The sequence below is a fragment of the Panthera leo genome, chromosome C1 (assembly GCF_018350215.1).
Source record: "Panthera leo isolate Ple1 chromosome C1, P.leo_Ple1_pat1.1, whole genome shotgun sequence".
NCBI classification, from domain to species: domain Eukaryota; kingdom Metazoa; phylum Chordata; class Mammalia; order Carnivora; family Felidae; genus Panthera; species Panthera leo.
The window spans coordinates 105,005,051-105,025,338 of record NC_056686.1 but is presented as its reverse complement, the minus strand read 5'-3'; the positions used below and the strand labels follow the sequence as shown (position 1 = coordinate 105,025,338).

At 37.7% G+C, this 20,288-nt stretch overlaps 1 protein-coding gene across 7 annotated transcripts in view; it reads left to right on the top strand.

The window, feature by feature from the left end:
- The first annotated feature begins 4,165 nt into the window (after positions 1-4,165).
- ARNT (aryl hydrocarbon receptor nuclear translocator) overlaps positions 4,166-20,288 on the top strand; it is a 76,218-nt gene continuing 60,095 nt past the window's right edge. For all 7 annotated transcript variants that reach the window (XM_042953874.1, XM_042953872.1, XM_042953873.1 and 4 more), the window contains exon 1: positions 4,166-4,345. In XM_042953874.1, coding sequence (XP_042809808.1) covers positions 4,321-4,345 — 25 coding nt within the window. In that variant the 5' untranslated portion in view covers positions 4,166-4,320. The remainder of the gene's footprint in view (positions 4,346-20,288) is intronic.

The following is a 20,288-nucleotide window of genomic DNA, read 5'->3' as shown; positions in this document are numbered from 1 at the left end:
AACGCGACTGGATTGGGGCAGAGGGAGAGGGAGGCACAGAATCTGAAGCAGGCTCCAGGCTCCGAGCTGTCAGCACAGAGCCTGACGCAGGGCTCAAACTCATGAGCTGTGAGATCATGACCTGAGCCAAAGTCGGATGCTCAACCAACTAAGCCACCCGGGCGCCCCCAAAATAATTCCTTGTTAAATGAAAGTTTTTCTAAATGAAAAGGTCTTTTTCTGCAACTTCAATTTTTTTTCTTTTTTACTGTGTCAGTGTTTTTATTTCTCTTAGCATTCTCCAGACCTACATATAAGCTTTTTATCTTTCAAAATATTACAAAAAAATTCAGTGGAAACTAAGAGTTTCTCCCATTTAGACTTCAATTTGTTGCCCTGGAACTAAGTATAGGTAATGGTTTTCTGTGCATCCTTTCAAAAGTTTTCTTTTTTCTTATCTTTACTATGACATATATCGTACTATAGCAATGTATAAAATATATATGATTTTTATTTCATTTTTAAACAAATTTTTATTTATTTTTTAATTCCAGTATAGTTAACATACAGTGTTATTTCAGGTGTTCAATACAGTAATTCAACAATTCTATACATTACTCAGTGATCATCAGAGGAAGTGTTCTCATTATCTCCTTCACCTATTTCACTTCTCTCCCCCCCACCCCAACACTTTTGGCAACCACCAGTTTGTCCTTTATATTTTAAGAGTCTCTTTTTTTCTTTGTTCATTTGTTTTGTTTCTTAAATTCCACATATGAGTGAAATCATATGGTATTTGTCTTTGACTGACTTACTTCACTTAGCATTTTATTCCCTGGATCCACCCATGTTGTTGCAAATAGTAAGATTTCATTCTTTTTTATGGTAATATTCCATTGTATACCACATCTTTATCCATTCATAGGTCCATGGACACTTGAATTGCTTCCATATCTTGGCTACTGCAAATAATGCTGCAGTAAACACACAGGTGCATATGTCTTTTAGAATTAGTGTAACTTTAATTTTGAATAATAATCCTAACAGGAAGTTTCTGGGCATTTTTCCTTATGTACTGCATATATGCTGTGAAATGGTTCATATTATGTACATTGGTTGTGTCCACTGTTAGCAAGTACAGGGCTAATATTGCCCTTTCATGCTCTATACCATGATTCTGTGTGGTATTGGATTAGGGATTTTTGCCAATAGCTTGTTAAACTTTCTCTAAGCAAAACATTTGTTGTTAACTTTTTTTAATTTTATTTTTTATTTTTTTAAATTTACATCCAAATTAGTTAGAATGTAGTGCAACAATTATTTGAGGAGTAGATTCCTTAGTGCCCCTTACCCATTTAGCCCATCCCCCCTCCCACAACCCGTCCAGTAATCCTCAGTTTGTTCTCCATATTTATGAGTCTCTTCTGTTTTGTCCCCCTCCGTTTTTATATTATTTTTGTTTCCCTTCCCTTATGTTCATCTGTTTTGTCTCTTAAAGTCCTCATATGAGTGAAGTCTTATGATTTTTGTCTTTCTCTGACTAATTTCACTTAGCATAATACCCTCTAGTTCCATCCACGTAGTTGCAAATGGCAAGATTTCATTCTTTTTGATTGCCGAGTAATACTCCATTGTGTGTGTGTGTGTGTGTGTGTGTGTGTGTATAAATATATATATATATGTATACATATATATACATATATATATGTATATATATATATATATATACATATATATATATGTATGTATATACATACCACATTTTCTTTATCCATTCATCCATCGATGGACATTTGGGCTCTTTCCATACTGTGGCTATTGTTGATAGTGCTGCCGTAAACATGGGGTGCATGTGTCCCTTAGAAACTGCACACCTATATCCCATGTATAAATTCCTAGTAGTGCAATTGCTGGGTCGTAGGGTAGTTCTATTTTTAGTTTTTTGAGGAGCCTCCATACTGTTTTCCAGCATGACTGCACCAGCTTGCATTCCCATGTTGTTAACTTTGTAGCTAGTTGTACAAGCATTGCTGAAACAAAATGACTTTTGCCATTTTTAAAGCAGGGATGTAACTTGATCTTTTTTATCCACAAATTCATCTATTTCATACTGGAAAACATTATTTTGCATTCATTCTGGAAAAATACATTTTACATGGCAAAGAGGTCATTGTATTTGGTTCAAATATGACTTGTAAGCTTTGATGGCTTTTTGAGTCACTGACAAAAGTTCCTAACAGCCAAAATGTAGCAGACAATAGACAAATGGATTGCTGGCCCAATAAAATCTAGTTTTTAGTTATTCATAGTTGTACTTTCTATTTACATTTTTATTTATTCATTTATATATTGCTGCTTGGATGAACTTACCACATGAAAAGGCACAAAACTTACAGTCTATATCTAAACTGCAGACTTTTAAAAAATATTTATTTATTTATTTGTTTGTTTGTTTATTTATTTAAAGAGCTTGTGTGTGCATAGGGAAGGAGTAGAGAGGGAGAGAGGGAGAGAGAGAATCCCAAGCAGTATCCGTGCTGTCAGCATAGAACCCAAAACCAGGCTCGGTCTCATCAACCAAGAGATCATGACCTGAGCCAAAATCAAGGGTTGGCTGCTTAAATGTTGAGCCACCCAAGTGCCCCCTAAACTGCGATCTTGTCTAATAGCTGGCTATCTTTACTAGATAATTTTGATTCTGTTTTTTTTTTTTTTTAATGTTTATTTATTTTTGAGAGAGAAAGAAAATAGAGTGTGAGCTGAGGAGGGGCAGAGAGGGAGACACAGAATCCAAAGGAGGCTCCAGGCTCTGAGCTGTCAGCACAGAGCTCAATGTGGGGCTCCCACTCAGGAACCTTGGGGTTTGAACTCAGGAACTTTGAGGTCATGACCTGAGCCTAAGTCAGACACTTAACTAACTGAGCCACCCAGATGCCCCTAGCTTTACTACACAATTTTGAATTGAAATACTGTACTTGTGACTTTTTTTTATCACTACTTCTTATGTTTCAATATACTTCTTTTGAGTGGATGATTTTTCTTTTACGATGAATTGGAAATACAACACAATAAAATAGCAACAAAGAAAAAATTAATTTAACAAATGTAAACAATAATATACAAATTATGTTAAGCTACCTCAGCTAAGATAAACTGTGCTGTTAACTAAACGAGAGAAATGGATCAATGTAATCCTTGTATTACATATATAACCTATAAGAATGCAAAGATGCTCAATAGCATGACGGAGTTTCTGTTAAAATTCGAATTAAATTTATATTAAACAATTTGTGAAAGATATGTAAGGTGAGCTAAAACTGTAGTGCTAAAACATGTCCCTGGAGTCAAACTTCTCCAGTTTGCCTCGCACACCATTACTTACTAGTTGGTTATCACTTGCTTAATCTCTTTGCTTCTGTTTCCTTATCTGCAAAATGGAAATAATAATAGAATCTACATCACTGTGTTGTGAGGATCGAATGAGTAAATACACATAAAACAGTTTGGACAGCTTCTGGAGCGAATGCTCAATGCTTTCCGATTATTAAAAAATTTGTTCAGTCCTCATCTTAGCACTTCCCTACTAAAATCCCATCAGTATGTCCCTAAGTTTGACCAAAGGAAGTCATCCCACTCACTTCTGCATACATTGCCTTCCGTTTTCGCGGTAGGTATCTATCTCCCTTACCAGATCTTAAATGCCCAGATCCTTTTACACTACCAGTTCCATAGCAAGCACTCAAAAATTAGTTATTGAACTTTTTCCACCAGGGAAAAGATCCTTAAAGGAGAAAAAAAAAACAACAACTCTAGAAAGGATTACAAATCACTGGGTAAAGTTCAAGCATTAGAGAATCTAAAGAAGATTTTCAAAACCAATCGTCTGCACAGCGGTCAGCCCAGCGAAACCACCACTTAGCGAAGCTTTTTAGAAATTGTTTTTCACTGACGTCACTTGATTACGGACCTCTGACGCACAGGAGGCGGGATTAGAGAGACAGCTGCACTTCTTTTTCAGGGCCCCTCCTCCAATGGACAGGCAGGCACAGTGGCCGGCCCTACCTCTTGGCGTTTCTATTGGTCAGTTTCCCCGAGCAGGCGGGTCTCGGCGAATGACTCCACCCACCCTGTGGGCGGGGTGTGTGCTCCGCAGGGGCTGGGGCCGGGGTGGGGGTGGGGGGGGGGGTTGCCGCAGCCGCCATCTTAGATTCCGCGGTAGCGGTGGCGGCTGTAGGGTACCGCGTTTGGGGAGTGGCTCTCCCCTCCCCCTTCCCCCAGTTCGGTGGCGGCGGCTCCTCCCACTGGGAGGGGGGTGGTGCGACGGCAGTGGCATCTGCGGCCATGGCGGCGACTGCTGCTAACCCCGGTGAGTAGCAGGGCTGGGGCGCCTCCAAAGGAAGAGGGGCTGAAGAGGTTGGCAGCTGAGGAGACCCTGGGCTGAGGGGCCGTAGTTGGGGCTGAGGGAGCTAGGACACGCGGGGACAGCGAGGGGGTTGTGGGGGAGGGGAGGAACGGGGGGAGGGGCCGACCTAGGGAACTGGGGAGACCCGGGGTGGAGGGAGGGAGCGTGCGGGTGGGACTTGCGTGGGGCGAGTGCTGCTGGAGCGGCTCCCCGCGCTGGGCTTGGCCTGCCTCCCTTCTGCTAGCTGCGTGCTGGTGTGCGATGTGGTCGTCTTTCAACTCTGCCCGCGGAACGGCTTGATGCAGAATGACTGTGGGCAGAATGGCTCGTTTTACCTTAAAAGTAATTCGGGTTTAGAAACACTGGACCGCCTTGCTGTTTAGCTGAAGTGTTAAACTTCCAAACGTTTAAACATTTACATTTAAAATAAAAAATCTTTGGATACTCTGTTTCTCTAGGCTGTACACCCCCCCCCCCCCCCCCCCCGAAACTGGCATTCACGTATTTAGTGCCTCTAGTATCTTTAGCTGCTGAGGACTGAAGTTTGAGTAATGGTTGTTCAGGGCAGATCTTGCCCTACAGCAAGAACCCCAGGTTTAAATCTTGTTTGGTGTAGACCGAGGCAGTCCCCATTCTTTAAGAAAAGTTCAGTTCCTTGTCATTTTTCAGTGAACATCTCTTCTAAAGGGGGAGCTTGAACATTAACAACAAAAAAAATCTAGCCAATCATGTCTAAGTGATGGAGTGGGGTGTAGTGCAGATGAGGTCTCTAAATTCCTAGTCCTCTTTCCACTATATTACAGTTATTTATCCCTGGGAAGTATTTCATTTTAGGGATCCTAGTTTACCTTGCAGACTTTGGCGATTCTCTTGCAAAATAAAATCCTTAAAAAAAAATCCTTAAAAAAGAAGCCAGAAGTTGGGGGTGAATTGCTTGAAAATACAGCAGGGGAAGGGATTCACTGGTGTTTCCACCTTGAAACTGAAATTGGATTTTTTCCATGTCTGTGAACTGCAGTATTATTTTGTGGTACCCAGGTTTTGCTATAAAAGTTGTCACTATTAAATTTATTACCTTTACTACCATGTTTTTGGGAACAGAGCTATTTAAAGAAGCTAATTTGTCACATGTCAATATCATATAATCTTTTAAAAAATTTAGAGGAAAAGTAGATAAAATTAATGGCTAAAGTTCTATTGTGGGAAGTTCTGAATGATGGAATAAAATTGGAAAGATGTTATTATTACGGCCACCTGACCTTATAGAAGAATAATAACCTATGTGTTAAAACTAGGGAGTAAATAAACATGATTTTAAACTGATAACACATTGCAAAATAGTTACATAACCCTAGTCAAGTTGCAAAGCATTTCTCTTATTAAGAGGTGGCCTTGGTAAACAAGTTTAGTGCATATGTCAGAAGCTTTTTTCCAGCAGTGTGGGTGGGGCTGCTTTATTTTGTTTTTTTAAACAACAGTGACCAGAATGACAGTCTTTTGACCACATTTCATTAGCTGATCGATATCAGCTTAAATCTGAAGCAGAAAATAGTATTTATTTGTGCAGAATCCTTGCTGATGAAACATTTTAGTTTTGTTTAATATCCTTTGACTGTTTCTGTATTTTGTAGATTTCCTTTTTGATGTTGAAACATTCTCACATCTCTTCCAAGTTATTGATACATTCCACACCTGATAATTAAATTAGAAAATGTATTTTCTTCCTTCCTTTCTTCTTTTGCCCCTTTATTTCAAAAGGAAGCGGTCATAGATGCATTGTGGACTTTTATAGCCTGCTGTGTTTTGGGATATGTGGACTGAGTGGAGGGACAAGGGTGGAAATGTACTGTGCTCAGTGAAAAGAAAGTAAATGGTTTTCAGGTCGGAATTTTTTATTGCATGGTCAAATCTTTCCTCAGAGCCATTTTAGGGACTAGAGACATTATACCTATTTCTTTGATTTTTTTTGTTTTATCTTTCTGCTTTTTGTTAAGATTCCCTCCAATTCTTGTTAATTCCATCTTCACATATGTCTGCAAAAGGTGTTTGTGATCATTATTTAACTTTTCTAAGGTTCATTTAAGTTCATCTGCAGCGTTAATAATGCGTGAAGATCGTGTCAATTGTACGTAGAGTATGATTTAGGGACTGTTGGTGGCCATTCCGTATCTTGCAGGGAACCTGGTTCCTTTGCATTTTCACTATGTCTTAACATGGTGCTGGATCACAAGTAGAGTAAGATGTGGTTTATACTCTACTCTCTTACGAGTTATGTTAAAGTAATAGGTTTAATGCGATAATGCCTTTTTCTTTGCATGAATTGATAATTCCCCATATTCAGTTATTGTTCACTAATTCTACTTACCATTGGCAAGTAGAAGTGGGTGGGTAGGTAGTTAATGAAGGTAGCCTGGCTGTTTTTTGTCTGTGGAACACTAACAATATTGAGGAACACTTTTTATTTTATTTTATTTATTTTTTCAATATATGAAATTTATTGTCAAACTGGTTTCCATACAACACCCAGTGCTCATCCCAAAAGGTGCCCTCCTCAATACCCATCACCCACCCTCCCCTCCCTCCCACCCCCCATCAACCCTCAGTTTGTTCTCAGTTTTTAAGAGTCTCTTATGCTTTGGCTCTCTCCCACTCTGACCTCTTTTTTTTTTCCTTCCCCTCCCCCATGGGTTTCTGTTAAGTTTCTCAGGATCCACATAAGAGTGAAACCATATGGTATCTGTCTTTCTCTGTATGGCTTATTTCACTTAGCATCACACTCTCCAGTTCCATCCACGTTGCTACAAAGGGCCATATTTCATTCTTTCTCAATGCCATGTAGTACTCCATTGCGTATATAAACCACAATTTCTTTATCCATTCATCAGTTGATGGATATTTAGGCTCTTTCCATAATTTGGCTATTGTTGAGAGTGCTGCTATAAACATTGGGATACAAGTGCCTGAGGAACACTTTTTAAATTGCATGCATGATCCGTAATGCATTGGCTAAGGTGCTGGTTGGGGAAAGAGCAGGTATTTGACTTCTAATTCAGTATTCATACCAGAGATGTGAATGAAAGTGTAGGAGTGTAGGTATTTCTTCCCTTGATTCTGGTATTCTCGTTAGTGGACACCTCCTCTTGTGCTATTAGGTACCACTTATTGTGGATGGAGAATGTAGCGGAAGGTAAAGGAAGGAACACTCTTTGGGTTTGTGAGGCTGACATTTAGGAAGAATTTTTCTTTTCAACTATTTAAATTATAGTTTTGAAAACATTAATTAACAAAATTCTTACCCATTACTTTTACTTTTTTCAGATATGGGAAAAAAGGAATTTATGTGGTATAAAGTCAAGGTGTCAAGATACTTTATTGCAAAAACTTTTTGAAAAGTATATTATTTTCTTTTTTACAAAAGTGTTGTTTATTCTTTTTTTTTTTTTACCACTTATTTATTTATTTTTAAATTTACATCCAAATTAGCATATAGTACAACAATTTCAGGAGTAGATTCCTTAGTACCCCTTACCCATTTAGCCCATCCCCCCCCCACAACCCGTCCAGTAATCCTCAGTTTGTTCTCCATATTTATGAGTCTCTTCTGTTTTGTCCCCCTCCCTGTTTTTATATTATTTTTGTTTCCCTTCCCTTATGTTCATCTGTTTTGTCTCTTAAAGTCCTGATATGAGTGAAGTCATATGAAATTTGTCTTTCTCTGACTAATTTCACTTAGCATAATACCCTCTAGTTCCATCCACGTAGTTGCAGATGGCAAGATTTCATTCTTTTTGGTTGCTGAGTAATACTCCAGTGTGTGTGTGTGTATAGTATATATATACATATATATATATACACACACACATATATATACACACATATATATATATATATATGTATATATATATATATATATATATATATATATACACATACATACATACACACCACATTTTCTTTATCCATTCATCCATCAATGGACATTTGGGCTCTTTCCATACTGTGGCTATTGTTGATAGTGCTGCTATGAACATGGGGGGTGCGTGTGTCCCTTAGAAACTGCACACCTATATCCCTTGGATAAATACCGAATAGTGCAATTGCTGGGTCATAGGGTAGTTCTATTTTTAGTTTTTTGAGAAACCTCTATACTGTTTTCCAGAGTGGCTGCACCAGCTTGCATTCCCATGAAAAGTATATTAAATATAATTTACTAATTCAGCATTTGAAATACAATTAACATTTTTTAAAAAGAACCTTCATCCGCATATTAGATCTGTGCAGATCTATGATTTAGATTTGTGGCATCAACTGGAATCTTCTGTTTTCTTAGAAATTAAGAAGTAGATACCACTGCATTATTGGAACTCTAGTTTTCTTATTGTTATAAAATAGTGGTCTCTAATCTTAGTTTTTTGCATTCCAGCCCTACCCCTCTACTCAATCCACTAACAGATGAGAACAATATGTTGTTTATGGATGTTTTATGAAAAGTTTTTTGTGGTTCTCTGCTGTTGATGACTTTCTTCAGGCAATAACAGTAGGGATTTTCATAGCGCCAAGTGGTGATCTTCAGAAACTAAATTGTAATAGTCAAGGAAACAGACCCTTTTTTCCCCTTGATTTTACTCAGGTCGTGACATATTGTGGGTATTTCATTCCAAAACTAGTAAAATTTGAATCCTTGATAGTGGAACCTGTTTTCAGAGCCATCCTTTTTTTTTTTTCCTTCAAGGTGTTCACTCACAGTATTTATTTTAAAGGTTAATTCCTTAGTGGTACAATCCTATGTAGGGGTGCAAGGGTAACATTTCTGTCTATGGTGGTATAGCAGATTTCATTTAGATGGAACAGAAAAAGAATACATTTTTTTAAAAAACTTCTGTTGTTTTTTTTTTTTTTTTAAGTTTTGAGAGAGAGAAAGAGAGAGAGAGAAAGCATGTATGTGTGTGCAAACGCACATGTGGGAGGGGTGGGAGGGGGTGGTGTAGAGAGAATCCCAAGCAGGCTCTGAGCTGTCAGCACACAGCCCAACAGGTGCCTCCATTCCATGAACCAAACTGTGAGATCATGACCTGAGCTGAAATCAAGAATTGGATGCTTAACCACTGAGCCACCCAGGCGCCCCAGTAAAAAAATACATTTAAGACCTTTCTGAAATCCAAGGCTTGAGCTCGCTGGATTGTATCTGGTGGGTCCATCATACACACCCAGTGATAGGCCTTGCTTGTAGAGCCATCTATTTTTAGGAATGATTAAACATTTGTTAAGTTCCTACTATAGGCCAGGTTGCACTTTTTGTTTTGTTGGCTATTCTGTATGTTAGAAATGTCTCTCACTTTCCAAATTAATTCTCTAAATTTACATCTCTTCATCATTTCTTTCTTTCTTTCTTTCTTTTTTTTTTTTTTTTTTTTTTTTTTAATAATCTCTACACCCATTGTGGGGCTCAAACTGACAACCCTGAGATCAACAGTTGTATGTTCTGGCGACTGAGCCATCCAGGTGCCCCTCTTCATCGTTTCTTCATTTTGCATTTTCCCCTCTATATTTTCACTGTAGTTGAATGGACAAAGTTTATGACTTTTACAATTAATTAGAATTTAAGTTCCATGAGAACAGGATGTTTACCTTCCTTTTTCACCACACTCTTCACTGCTCCCAGTGGTGCCTAGGACGTTCAGTGAGTATTGGTTGAATAAATGAATGTTGGGGTTCATATCTTTATGCACTGTTAACATGAAAATATCTCTGAAAGGGTAGTACTAATAAAGTCATTAACATCATGAATTAGTTTATAATAGCATTTATTAATATATGCCAGTTATTCTAAATGTATTATTTCATTTAGTCTTCATATATATGTATGTATTATTTAATTTTTGCAACAGTCTTATGAGGTATGTATTATTGTTTTACAAATGAGGAAACTAAGGCACAGAGTGAATAAGTAGTTTGTCTGAAGTCTCATAACTAGTAGGGGGTAGAGACAATTTGATTGTTGGCAATTCGTCTACATTGTCAACATTAAAAAAAAAATATTTTTTTAACGTTTATTCATTTTTGAGAGACAGAGAGACACAGAATCCGAAGCAGGCTCCAAGCTCTAAGCTGTCAGCACAGAGCCCGATGAGGGGCTGGAACTTGTGAACTGCAAGATTGTGACCTGAGCCGAAGTCGGAGGCTTAACTGACTGAGCCACCTAGGCACCGCTATATTAAAGATTCTTAAAAAAAAATTCTCAAAAATGTTTATTCCTGTTCTCTCACATAAACTTCTTTTCTATATTTTCATCTGTTTAAGAGCTATCTCTATTTGAATAATATTTAATACGCTATTTATGTATATACTCACAAGCATTTCCTTCAAATGTGTTGCCCTTCCTGACTTTTCGGTATCTTTCACGACTGTCACAGTTTTTCCAGTTCCCCAGGCTAAGCAACTAGAGGTGTTTTAGGTTCTTTCATGTATTTATCTGGTTGGTTATCACGTCATCTTTTTTTTCTCCTCCATAAAACATACGTATATTTAAACATATGAAATGTTTTAATCATGTAAATATATTTGAAATATTTATTTAGGGGTACCTGGGTGGCTCAGTTGGTTAAGCGTTGGACTCTTGATTTTGGCTCACGTCATGATCTCACGGTTTGTGAGTTTGAGCCCACATCAGGCTCTGTGCTGACAGTGCAGAGCCTGCTTGGGATTCTCTCTCTCCCCCTCTCTCTGCCCCTCCCCTGCTCACGCTCTCTCTCAAAATAAATAATAAAATAAATAAACATTAAAAAAATGAAATAAAATTGGGGCACCTGGGTGGCTCAGTCGGTTAAGCATCTGACTTCAGGTCAGGTTGTGACCTTGCGGTTCATGAGTTCGAGTCCTGTGTTGGGCTCTGTGCTGACAGCTGGGAGCTTGGAGCCTGCTTTGGATTCTGTGTGGGTGTCTCTCTCTCTGTCTCTCTGCCCCTCGCCAACTTGTGCTCTGTCTCTCCCTGTTTCTCAAAAATGAAGAAATATTAAAATTTAAAAAAATGATTTAAAATACATATATTTAAACATTTAAATGTATGTTATTTTAATCAAAATTATCCATGCATATATTTAAAGACTTAGTTTTACGTGATTTCTTACAACAACAGTCCTCTACTCCCTCCCTCTCTCAGTTCCTTTTCCCCAGTAACAACCATTTTCATCTCTTTTAACCAAGCTTTGTTGTTTTTGTTTAAAAGAATGTTCCAGCAGTAGAAGACATGAGTTTCCAAATTGAAGGGGACAGACCAGTGAATGAAAACACACCCACATCAAGGCACAATATCATGAGATTTCAGCATCAGATACAAAGAGTATCCTACAAGCTACAGAGAAAAAAAAATTGGTCAGTTCAAAAGAATCTGGAATCAGATTGGTCTTGCTTCTCAGTAGTCACACCCGACAGTAGAAGACAATGAAGCAGTGCCTTCAGAATTCTTAGGGGAAATAATTTCCGACGTAGAATTGCATACCTAGGCAAACTATCAGTTAGTGAAATATAAGAAAGATGTTTTCATATATCCAAGCTCTCCCTTACACTGTTTCTCAAGAGCTTAGTAGAGGATACTCTTCACCAGTAGGAGTAAACCAAGAGGAAACATGGAATACAGGGAAGAGGCAGTACAGCAAGGGAAGAGTGAAGCACCCATTTTGCATACACTGCTGTTTTCAGTATGGTACTCTCACTTCCAGCTTCGCCTGGTTTCCCCCGACTGGGGCAAATAGATCAAAATGATTTATACTCTCCAGAGAACAAATCAGTCTTTTGACAGGGTGGAATTAGGGCAGTTTCTTTCTTTTCTTTTTTTTTTTTTTTTATCAAATAGTCAATAAGTTTATGAAAAGGTGTTCAACATCATTAGTTAAAGATAAACATCATTAGGGAAAGATAAACCAGGACACCTGGGGGACTGTTGGTTAAGAGTCTGACTTCAGCTCAGGTCATGATCTCACAATTTGTGGGTTCGAGCCCTGTATCAGGTTCTCTGCTGTCAGCACACAGCCTGCTTTGGATCCTCTGTCCCACTCTGTCTCTGCCCCTTCCCTGCTCAATCTTTCTCTCTCTCTCAAAATAAATAAATAAACTTATTTTAAAAAGATGAACCATGATGAGATACATTATCAACCATCAGTGCACACCAGAATGGCTAAAATTAGAAGGACTGATGAGCAACCAGAATCCAATACACTGCTGATAGGAGTGTAAATGGGTGTGGTCACTCTGGAAAATAGTTTGGAAGTATCCACTAAATGAAGCATATGTTTGCCATATGTCCCAGAAATTTAAATTCTGTGTATACCCAACAAAAATGAATACATATTTGTGTTCCCCAAAGACATATATAAGAATGTTCATAAAAACGTCATTCATAATGGTATGAAACCAGAAACAATCCAAAGGTCCAGTTACAATAGAATGTATAAAATAAATTATGACACAGTTGCATAACAATATTACACAGCAATAAACTACTATTTTGCAAAATATGGATAACTCTCATAGATGCAATACTGTGTGAAAGAAGCCAGATATATTCCATATGATTCTGATGATTTGAAGATAAAGATAGCAAAATTAACCCATAATAAACATAGGTCAGAAGAGTAGTTATTTTTATGATGGAGGGGGTAAGGACAGTGTACAAGAACGCTGTCTGGGGGCGCCTGGGTGGTTCAGTGGGTTAAGCATCCAACTTTGGCTCAGGTCATGATTTCGTGGTTTGTGAGTTGGAGTCCCACATCGGGCTCTGTGCTCACAGCTGAGAGCCTGGAGCCTGCTTCGGATTCTGTCTCTGTCTCTCTCTCTTTCTTTCTCTCTCTCAAAAACAAATAAATAAACTTAAAAAAAAAAACCTAAAAAAAAAAGAAAGCTGTCTGGAGTGATGGTATTCTGTATTATCTGGGTTGTGGTCACATGGGTATATACATATATAAAAATTAATTGAGTTGTGCAATTAGTATTTTTGCACTTTGCTCTGTGTAAGCTATACCACAATTAGAAATGAAAGGAAGGGGGCACTTGGGGTGTCTTTGCTGCTCTGCTTCTATTTCCTTTAGGTGTGCTGTTAGATTTTGTATTTGGAATTTTTCTTGTTTCTTGAGATAGGCCTGGATTGCAATATATTTTCCTCTCAGGACTGCCTTTGCTGCATCCCAAAGCGTTTGGATTGTTGTATTTTCATTTTCGTTTGTTTCCACATATTGGGCAGTTTCCCTGCTAGAAGGAACAGGGTAAGGACCTGGAAATCCACCTGCTGCTTAAGCAGATGTTAAAGCAATCCTTTTTTTTTTTTTTTTTTAATGTATGTTTATTTTTGAGAAAGAGAGAGAGAGCGCGCGCGTGAGCACAAGCAGGGAAGGGAGAAGGAGACACAGAATCCAAAAGAGGCTCTCGGCCCCGAGCTGCACAGAGCCCAACACAGGGCCCGAACCCATAAGCCATGAGATCATGACCTGAGCCGAAGTCAGACGCTTAACTGACTGAGCCACCCAGGCACCCGGAACCAATCCTTTTTACTTTAGCTTTCATTCATACACACCTCCCACTACTATACCTGGAGTCACCAGTTCCTGAGACTTTGGGGGATTCTAACATATATTGAGGTAGTTTTCTGCTTCTCCCTTTGTTGGGTTAGGATTCAGTTCTTTTTTCTTTTCTTTTCTTTTCTTTTCTTTTTTTTTTTTTTTGAAAGAGAGAGTGTGCATGTGTGAGTGTGCCAGAGGGGGAGAAGCAGAGAGAAGGGGGGACAGAGGATCCAAAGTGGGCTCTCTGCTGACAGCAGAGAACTGGATACGGCCATCAACCAGAGCTGAAGTTGGATGCTTAACCGAATGAGCCACCCAGGTGCCTAGGATTTAGTTCTTGTGGATCTATTAAGGCAAAGGTTCCAGTTTCCAAAAATTTGTTGCTCTTTTCTTTCTTCCATTTTTTCTATCCATGGATTTTATGTCTTGTATAAAATTGTTTTTCTTCTTTATATAAATTTTTAGTGGGAGAGAAAAAAAGTAGATGTATACACTTACCTCACTATTTTTTTTTTTTTTTAATGTTTATTCATTTTTTTTGAGAGAGATGGAGTGTGAGCCGGGGAGGGACACAGAGAGAGGGAGACACAATCTGAAGCAGGCTCCAGGCTCTGAGCTGTCAGCACAGAGCCCGGCATGGGGCTCGAACTCACAAAACTGTGAGATCATGACCTAAGCCGAAGTTGGACACTTAACCTACTGAGCCACCCAGACACCCCTACCCCCTTATTTTTATTCAGAAGTTATATAGTTTAAAATTATAGAGGTTCCTTTACTTTTTCATCCTGCTGTCATACTATGTCTTTATCGCCTCATTTTGGTTAGTCTCATTCATTTCCCTGCTTCTATTACTTCAAACTTTAAATATGTCAGATTAATCTTTAATTTACATTTTATTTTTGTCACTCTCACTTAAAGATATATTTTGTCTTTGTTAAATCAAATCTAAGATTTTATCTTGTCATTCAAGGCCTTCTCACAATTAACACTTGAGATCATATTTTTTTTTTTTTTCCCAAATACAGACTCTGTGCTCTGTATAGGTCTGACAGTTCTTCACAGTTATTTTCATACCTCCCTTTAGGATTTGCTTATGTCCTTTGTCTATGTGGAATGCCTTTTTGCTCTCCTTTATTTTTTCTGAGGCCCATATTCACTTTACCTTTTTGAAACTGCTGGCTGGCTGCCCTGTTTCCTTTACTTTTTCCTGTTACTGAGCACCTTCTCTGTGCTACAGACTGTGCCACATCTTAATTTAAACCATCTCAGAATCATCTTTTCTTTCTCTAAATTCCTCTAACTCATGGATTCTATATAAACCTATTACTAGAAGTGAGCTTTATTTTTTTTATGGGAAGATTTTGCTTTTTCTTAGGGACGTTACATGTAATCACTATTTAAATTTTATAGGATGAAATAGAAAAAGTATTAGCAATAATATAAAAATATACTCAGTCTTACTAATAACAGATAAATGAACATTAAACCAACAATGATAATCATTTTATACCTAGAAAATCAGTAAAAATTTGAAGGATTGCCAGAACCCAGGGCTGGTGGACACATGGATAATTTGATATTGTTGGTGAGGCTCTTCATTGGTGTAGCTTTCTTGGAGGGTAATGTGTAAAGTTTTAAATATGTTCCCTTACATCCAGGGAGTCATTTTCAGAAATTTGTTAGTGTAGAAATACTGTCACCACGCATAAAGATACACAGTTATATTTATTGAAACATTTATGATAGTGATAGTTTGAATGTCATAAATATATACATTTGTACTGTGAAGTACCTTAAAACTATTAAAAAGAGTGTGCTACCTGTATTTATTGACATGACACACCTTCCAGTGTATTATTACATGGAAAAAACAAGATTCAGAATAAATATAATATGATCTCTCCCTGTCTTATGTAAAAATTACCCAAGCTATAATATATGATATATAGAAAAAGATTTGGAAGGTTTCAAAATATTAATACCATAGGGGGGAGGTGGGATTGGAGTACGTGTGTAGAGGATTTTACTTTTATTTTATTTAATCTTTTTTTTTTTTAAGTTGGCTCCATGCCCAGTGCGGGGCTTGCACTCATGACCCTGAGATCAAGAGTTGCATGCTCTAAGCCAGCCAGGTGCCCCAAGGATTTTACTTTTGATTGTTTGCTTCTGTATTGTTGAATATTTTTAGAGACTTTCACATTTGGTTTTCTGGATATGTATAGCATTTTCTGTATATCTATAATATTGTGTGTATGTGTGTGTGTGTGCAGTATACATATATTTTTCTAAGTAGGCTCCATGCCCAATGTGGAGCCCAGTGTAGAGCTTGAACTCAAGACCCTGAGATCAAGACCTGAACTGAGACAAAGAGTCGGATGCTTAACTGACTGAGCCACCCAGGCACCCTATATATCCATATTTTAATATATTACTTCTGTAATGAAAAAGTTAATAGCAAAATCAGTTAACATTTTGGTGTTTGATATATATTTATAAAGCTACTATTTAAGTACTACTTACACTGTGTCAGGTGCTATGCTAAGTACTTTTCACTTGCAGTATCTAATATAATCTTCTCCAAAGGTAGGTATTATTATTAGTTGCATGTAACAGATAAACTCAGAAAGATTAAGTAATTTGCTTATGGTCATACAGGTGGTAAGTGGTAACCCTAGGATTGGAATCCAGGTTTATCTAATTGTAAAGTTTGAGCTGTGTTCTCTCAGATTTTCAATGCATGCCACACACACACACACACACACACACACACACACATTCATTTTCTTTTTTAAAAACTTGGGATCGTGTATTTCCCAGTTATAAAAGTAATATATGCTTAATGTAAAAGACAAAATAATATGGATATACAGAAAATTAAATGTAGAAGTCTCTAAATGCCATCTCAGAGATAACCACTATTAGTTTATTGTGTAACCTTTGCTCACCTCATTCTAGCCATGATATCATCCATACTATTTCTAGAACTTAACAGGCATGTTCTCACCCTGTGTCTTTGCACTCTGTCTGGAATGCATTTTCTCCAGATACCTGCATGGTTAATTCCTTTATCTCCTTTTCTTATCTCCTATTTCCTATTACCTTTTCAATGATGTCTTTCCTCACTATCTAAAATTGCTGTCCTGGGGCGCCTGGGTGGCTCAGTCGGTTGAGCGTTCAGCTCAGGTCACGATCTCGCAGTCCGTGAGTTCAAGCCCCGCATCGGGCTCTGGGCTGATGGCTCAGAGCCTGGAGCCTGCTTTGGATTCTGTGTCTCCCTCTCTCTCTGCCCCTCCCCCGTTCATGCTCTGTCTCTCTGTCTCAAAAATAAATAAACGTTAAAAAAAAAATTAAAAAAATAAAATTGCTGTCCTCCTATTCTTCAACCTTACATACTTTTTTTTTAATATATATTTTTTAATGTTTATTTGTGAGACACACACACACACACACACACACACACACACACACACAAGGAGTGTGAGCAGGGGAGGGGGAGAGAGAGACACAGAAGCTGAAGCAGGCTCCAGGCTCCCAGCTGTCAGCACAGAGCCCTATGCAGGGCTCAGACTCACGAACTGCAAGATCATGACTTCAGGTGTAGTTGGACGGGGCTTAAACTCACAAACTGCAAGATCATGACTTGAGGTGAAGTCGGATGCTTAACCGACTGAGCCACCCAGGTGTCCGACCTTTATATACTTCTGATTTGACTTCCTATAGTTTATTTTTCTCCCTATTTATCACTGTATAACAAATTATTAGTTTGAACCATATGAAATTTGTTATTTATCTATTTTTTCCTATAAAATGTCACTTTCATATTGTCATCCGGTTTATATTTTAATTATTTCTCTTGTTGATTTCTCTCTCCCACTAGCATACAAAGTTCATAAGTATTGGGATCTTTGTTCTATTTATTGCTTTATATCTGGGATCTGCAACAGTGCCTGGCATATAGTAGGCATGCAGTTAATATTAAATGAGTTCTTCCAGGCTTTTGTTATACATATAAATTTTAAAAAAGAACATTTTATATGTTTTTTTCTGTAGCTTATTTTTTCTATAATCATATATGGTAGATAACTTTCCATTTCAGTGATACAGAGCCACTTCAAAATTTTTCTGGAAAAACATTTTTTCTGATATATTATAGTTTTTTTTTATTGTGGCAAAATACACATAACATAAAATTTGCTACTTTAACCATTTTTATGTGTACAGTTCAGTGCCCTTAGTATATTCACATTGTTGTACAGCCATCACCACCATCCACCTCCAGAACTTTTTTCATCTTGCAAATTGTCTTCAAGAAGTTACGAAATTCATTGTCATGATACTTTCCTCCTGTGCTTTCTTCTAAGAGTTTACTAGCTTTAATTCTTACATTTAGGTGTTTGATCTATTTTGAGCTGATTCGTATATGTGATGTAAGTAAGGGTACTTTTGTATGTGGATATACAGTTTTTCCTGTAGCATTTGTTGAAAAAAAAAATATTGAATTGTCTTGGAACCCTTGTTAAATCATTTAACTGTACATATAACGGTTTATTTTTAGACTCTAATCCACTAGTATGTAAATCTTTGTGCCAGTACCATACTGTTTTGATTACTGTAGTTTGCAATGATGCATCATCATTTTAATTGTATTTAAGTACATTCTTTATCCAGTATTAAGGGCAGTTATAAATGCCTGGACTTATAATAAAAGACATGCATAAAAGAGGTTTTGTGTTTTTAGGTTAGTTGCAGTTTATTTTAAATATAGTTTGGAGGTAGATTTTAGGAATAATAAAGAAAAAATTAAAAACATATCCAAAGTAATTCATATTTTATTTTGCTTAAAGTTTATGTATTTATTTTGAGATAGCATGACTGGAGGAGGGGAAGAGAGAGAAGGAGACAGAGAATCCCAAGCAGGCTCTGCACTGTCAGCATAGAGCCTGATGTGGGACTTGAACTCAGGAACTGTGAGATCATGACCTGAGCCGAAATCAAGAGCCAGACGCTTAACCGGCTGCAGGTGGCTCCCAAAGTGACTCATATTTTAGACATTAAGAATATGATGAATTATTGTTCCAGTATTTCTTTATGAACAAATGTTCATATTATGTATTCAACTTTTTTCTTTTATTAAGAGAGAAAGTGAGAGAGGGGCAGAGGGAGAGGGAGGGGCTTGATCTCACAACCTTGAGATCATGACCTGAGCTGAAATTAAGAGTTGGATACTTAATTGAGCCACCCAGGCACCCCTTGTCTATTCAGCTTCTGATGCTTTTTTATCAGTTCTGATTTCCTCAGTCCTGTTTTCAGTGAACTTAGTTTTGTATTATTCTCATATTTCAGGAAAGGAAGTTATGTTTAGAAGTAGCTTTTTGGTAAATCTGGGAGACTATGTTGACTGACTAAAATATGTTATATTTATTGTTTTTCTGTAATTTCTGTCAAATTGTGATTTGAGTAGAAGGTACTTGACTTCAGTGGAATAAGAATATTCCTTAACTATGCTATCCTAAGTTCTTCCATTTAAAAGGAGCTAATCTTGGGGCGCCTGGGTGGCTCAGTCGGTTAAGCGTCCGACTTTGGCTCAGGTCATGATCTCGTGGTCCGTGAGTTCGAGCCCCGTGTTGGGCTCTGTGCTGACAGCTCAGAGCCTGGAGCCTGTTTCTGATTCTGTGTCTCCCTCTTTCTCTGACCCTCCCCCATTCATGCTCTGTCTCTCTCTCTCTCAAAAATAAAATAAAAACGTTAAAAAAAAATTTAAAAGGAGCTAATCTTAGTAAATCAAATCCAGAGTATGTTAAAAGAATCATACATCATTATTGTATTAGTTTCCCAGGCCTGCTGTGGCAAATTCACATACTTGGGGGTTTAAAACAAACAAAAAATACTCTTTCACAGTGCTGGAGGCTCAGAATATGAAATGAAGATGTTGGTAGCTTTGGTTCCTTCTGGAGTTTCTGAGGCAGAAATCTCTCCTTCTTCTCTAGCTTGTGGACATGTCACTACATTTTCTGTGTCCCTGTATCTAGGTTTCTCTCCTTGCTCTTATAAAGAGAGTAGTCATTGGATTTAGAGCCCACCCTAACCCATTTCGACCCAGTCTTAGCTAATTATATCTTCAGAGACCCTGTTTCCAAGTGAGGTCCCATTCTGAGATTCTAGGCGGACATGGAGTTTTAGATTATTCAGTCTTCTGGAATTACTGAGTAAGGTTTAGTCCAGGAACTCAAAAGATGGTTCAACCTGAGAAAACTTCTATAATTTATGTCATTAGCAAGCTAAAAGAAAAAACTTTTATATTAATAAATACTTTACAAAAGTATTTGCTTCAGATTAAAAAAAATCCATTCCTGATT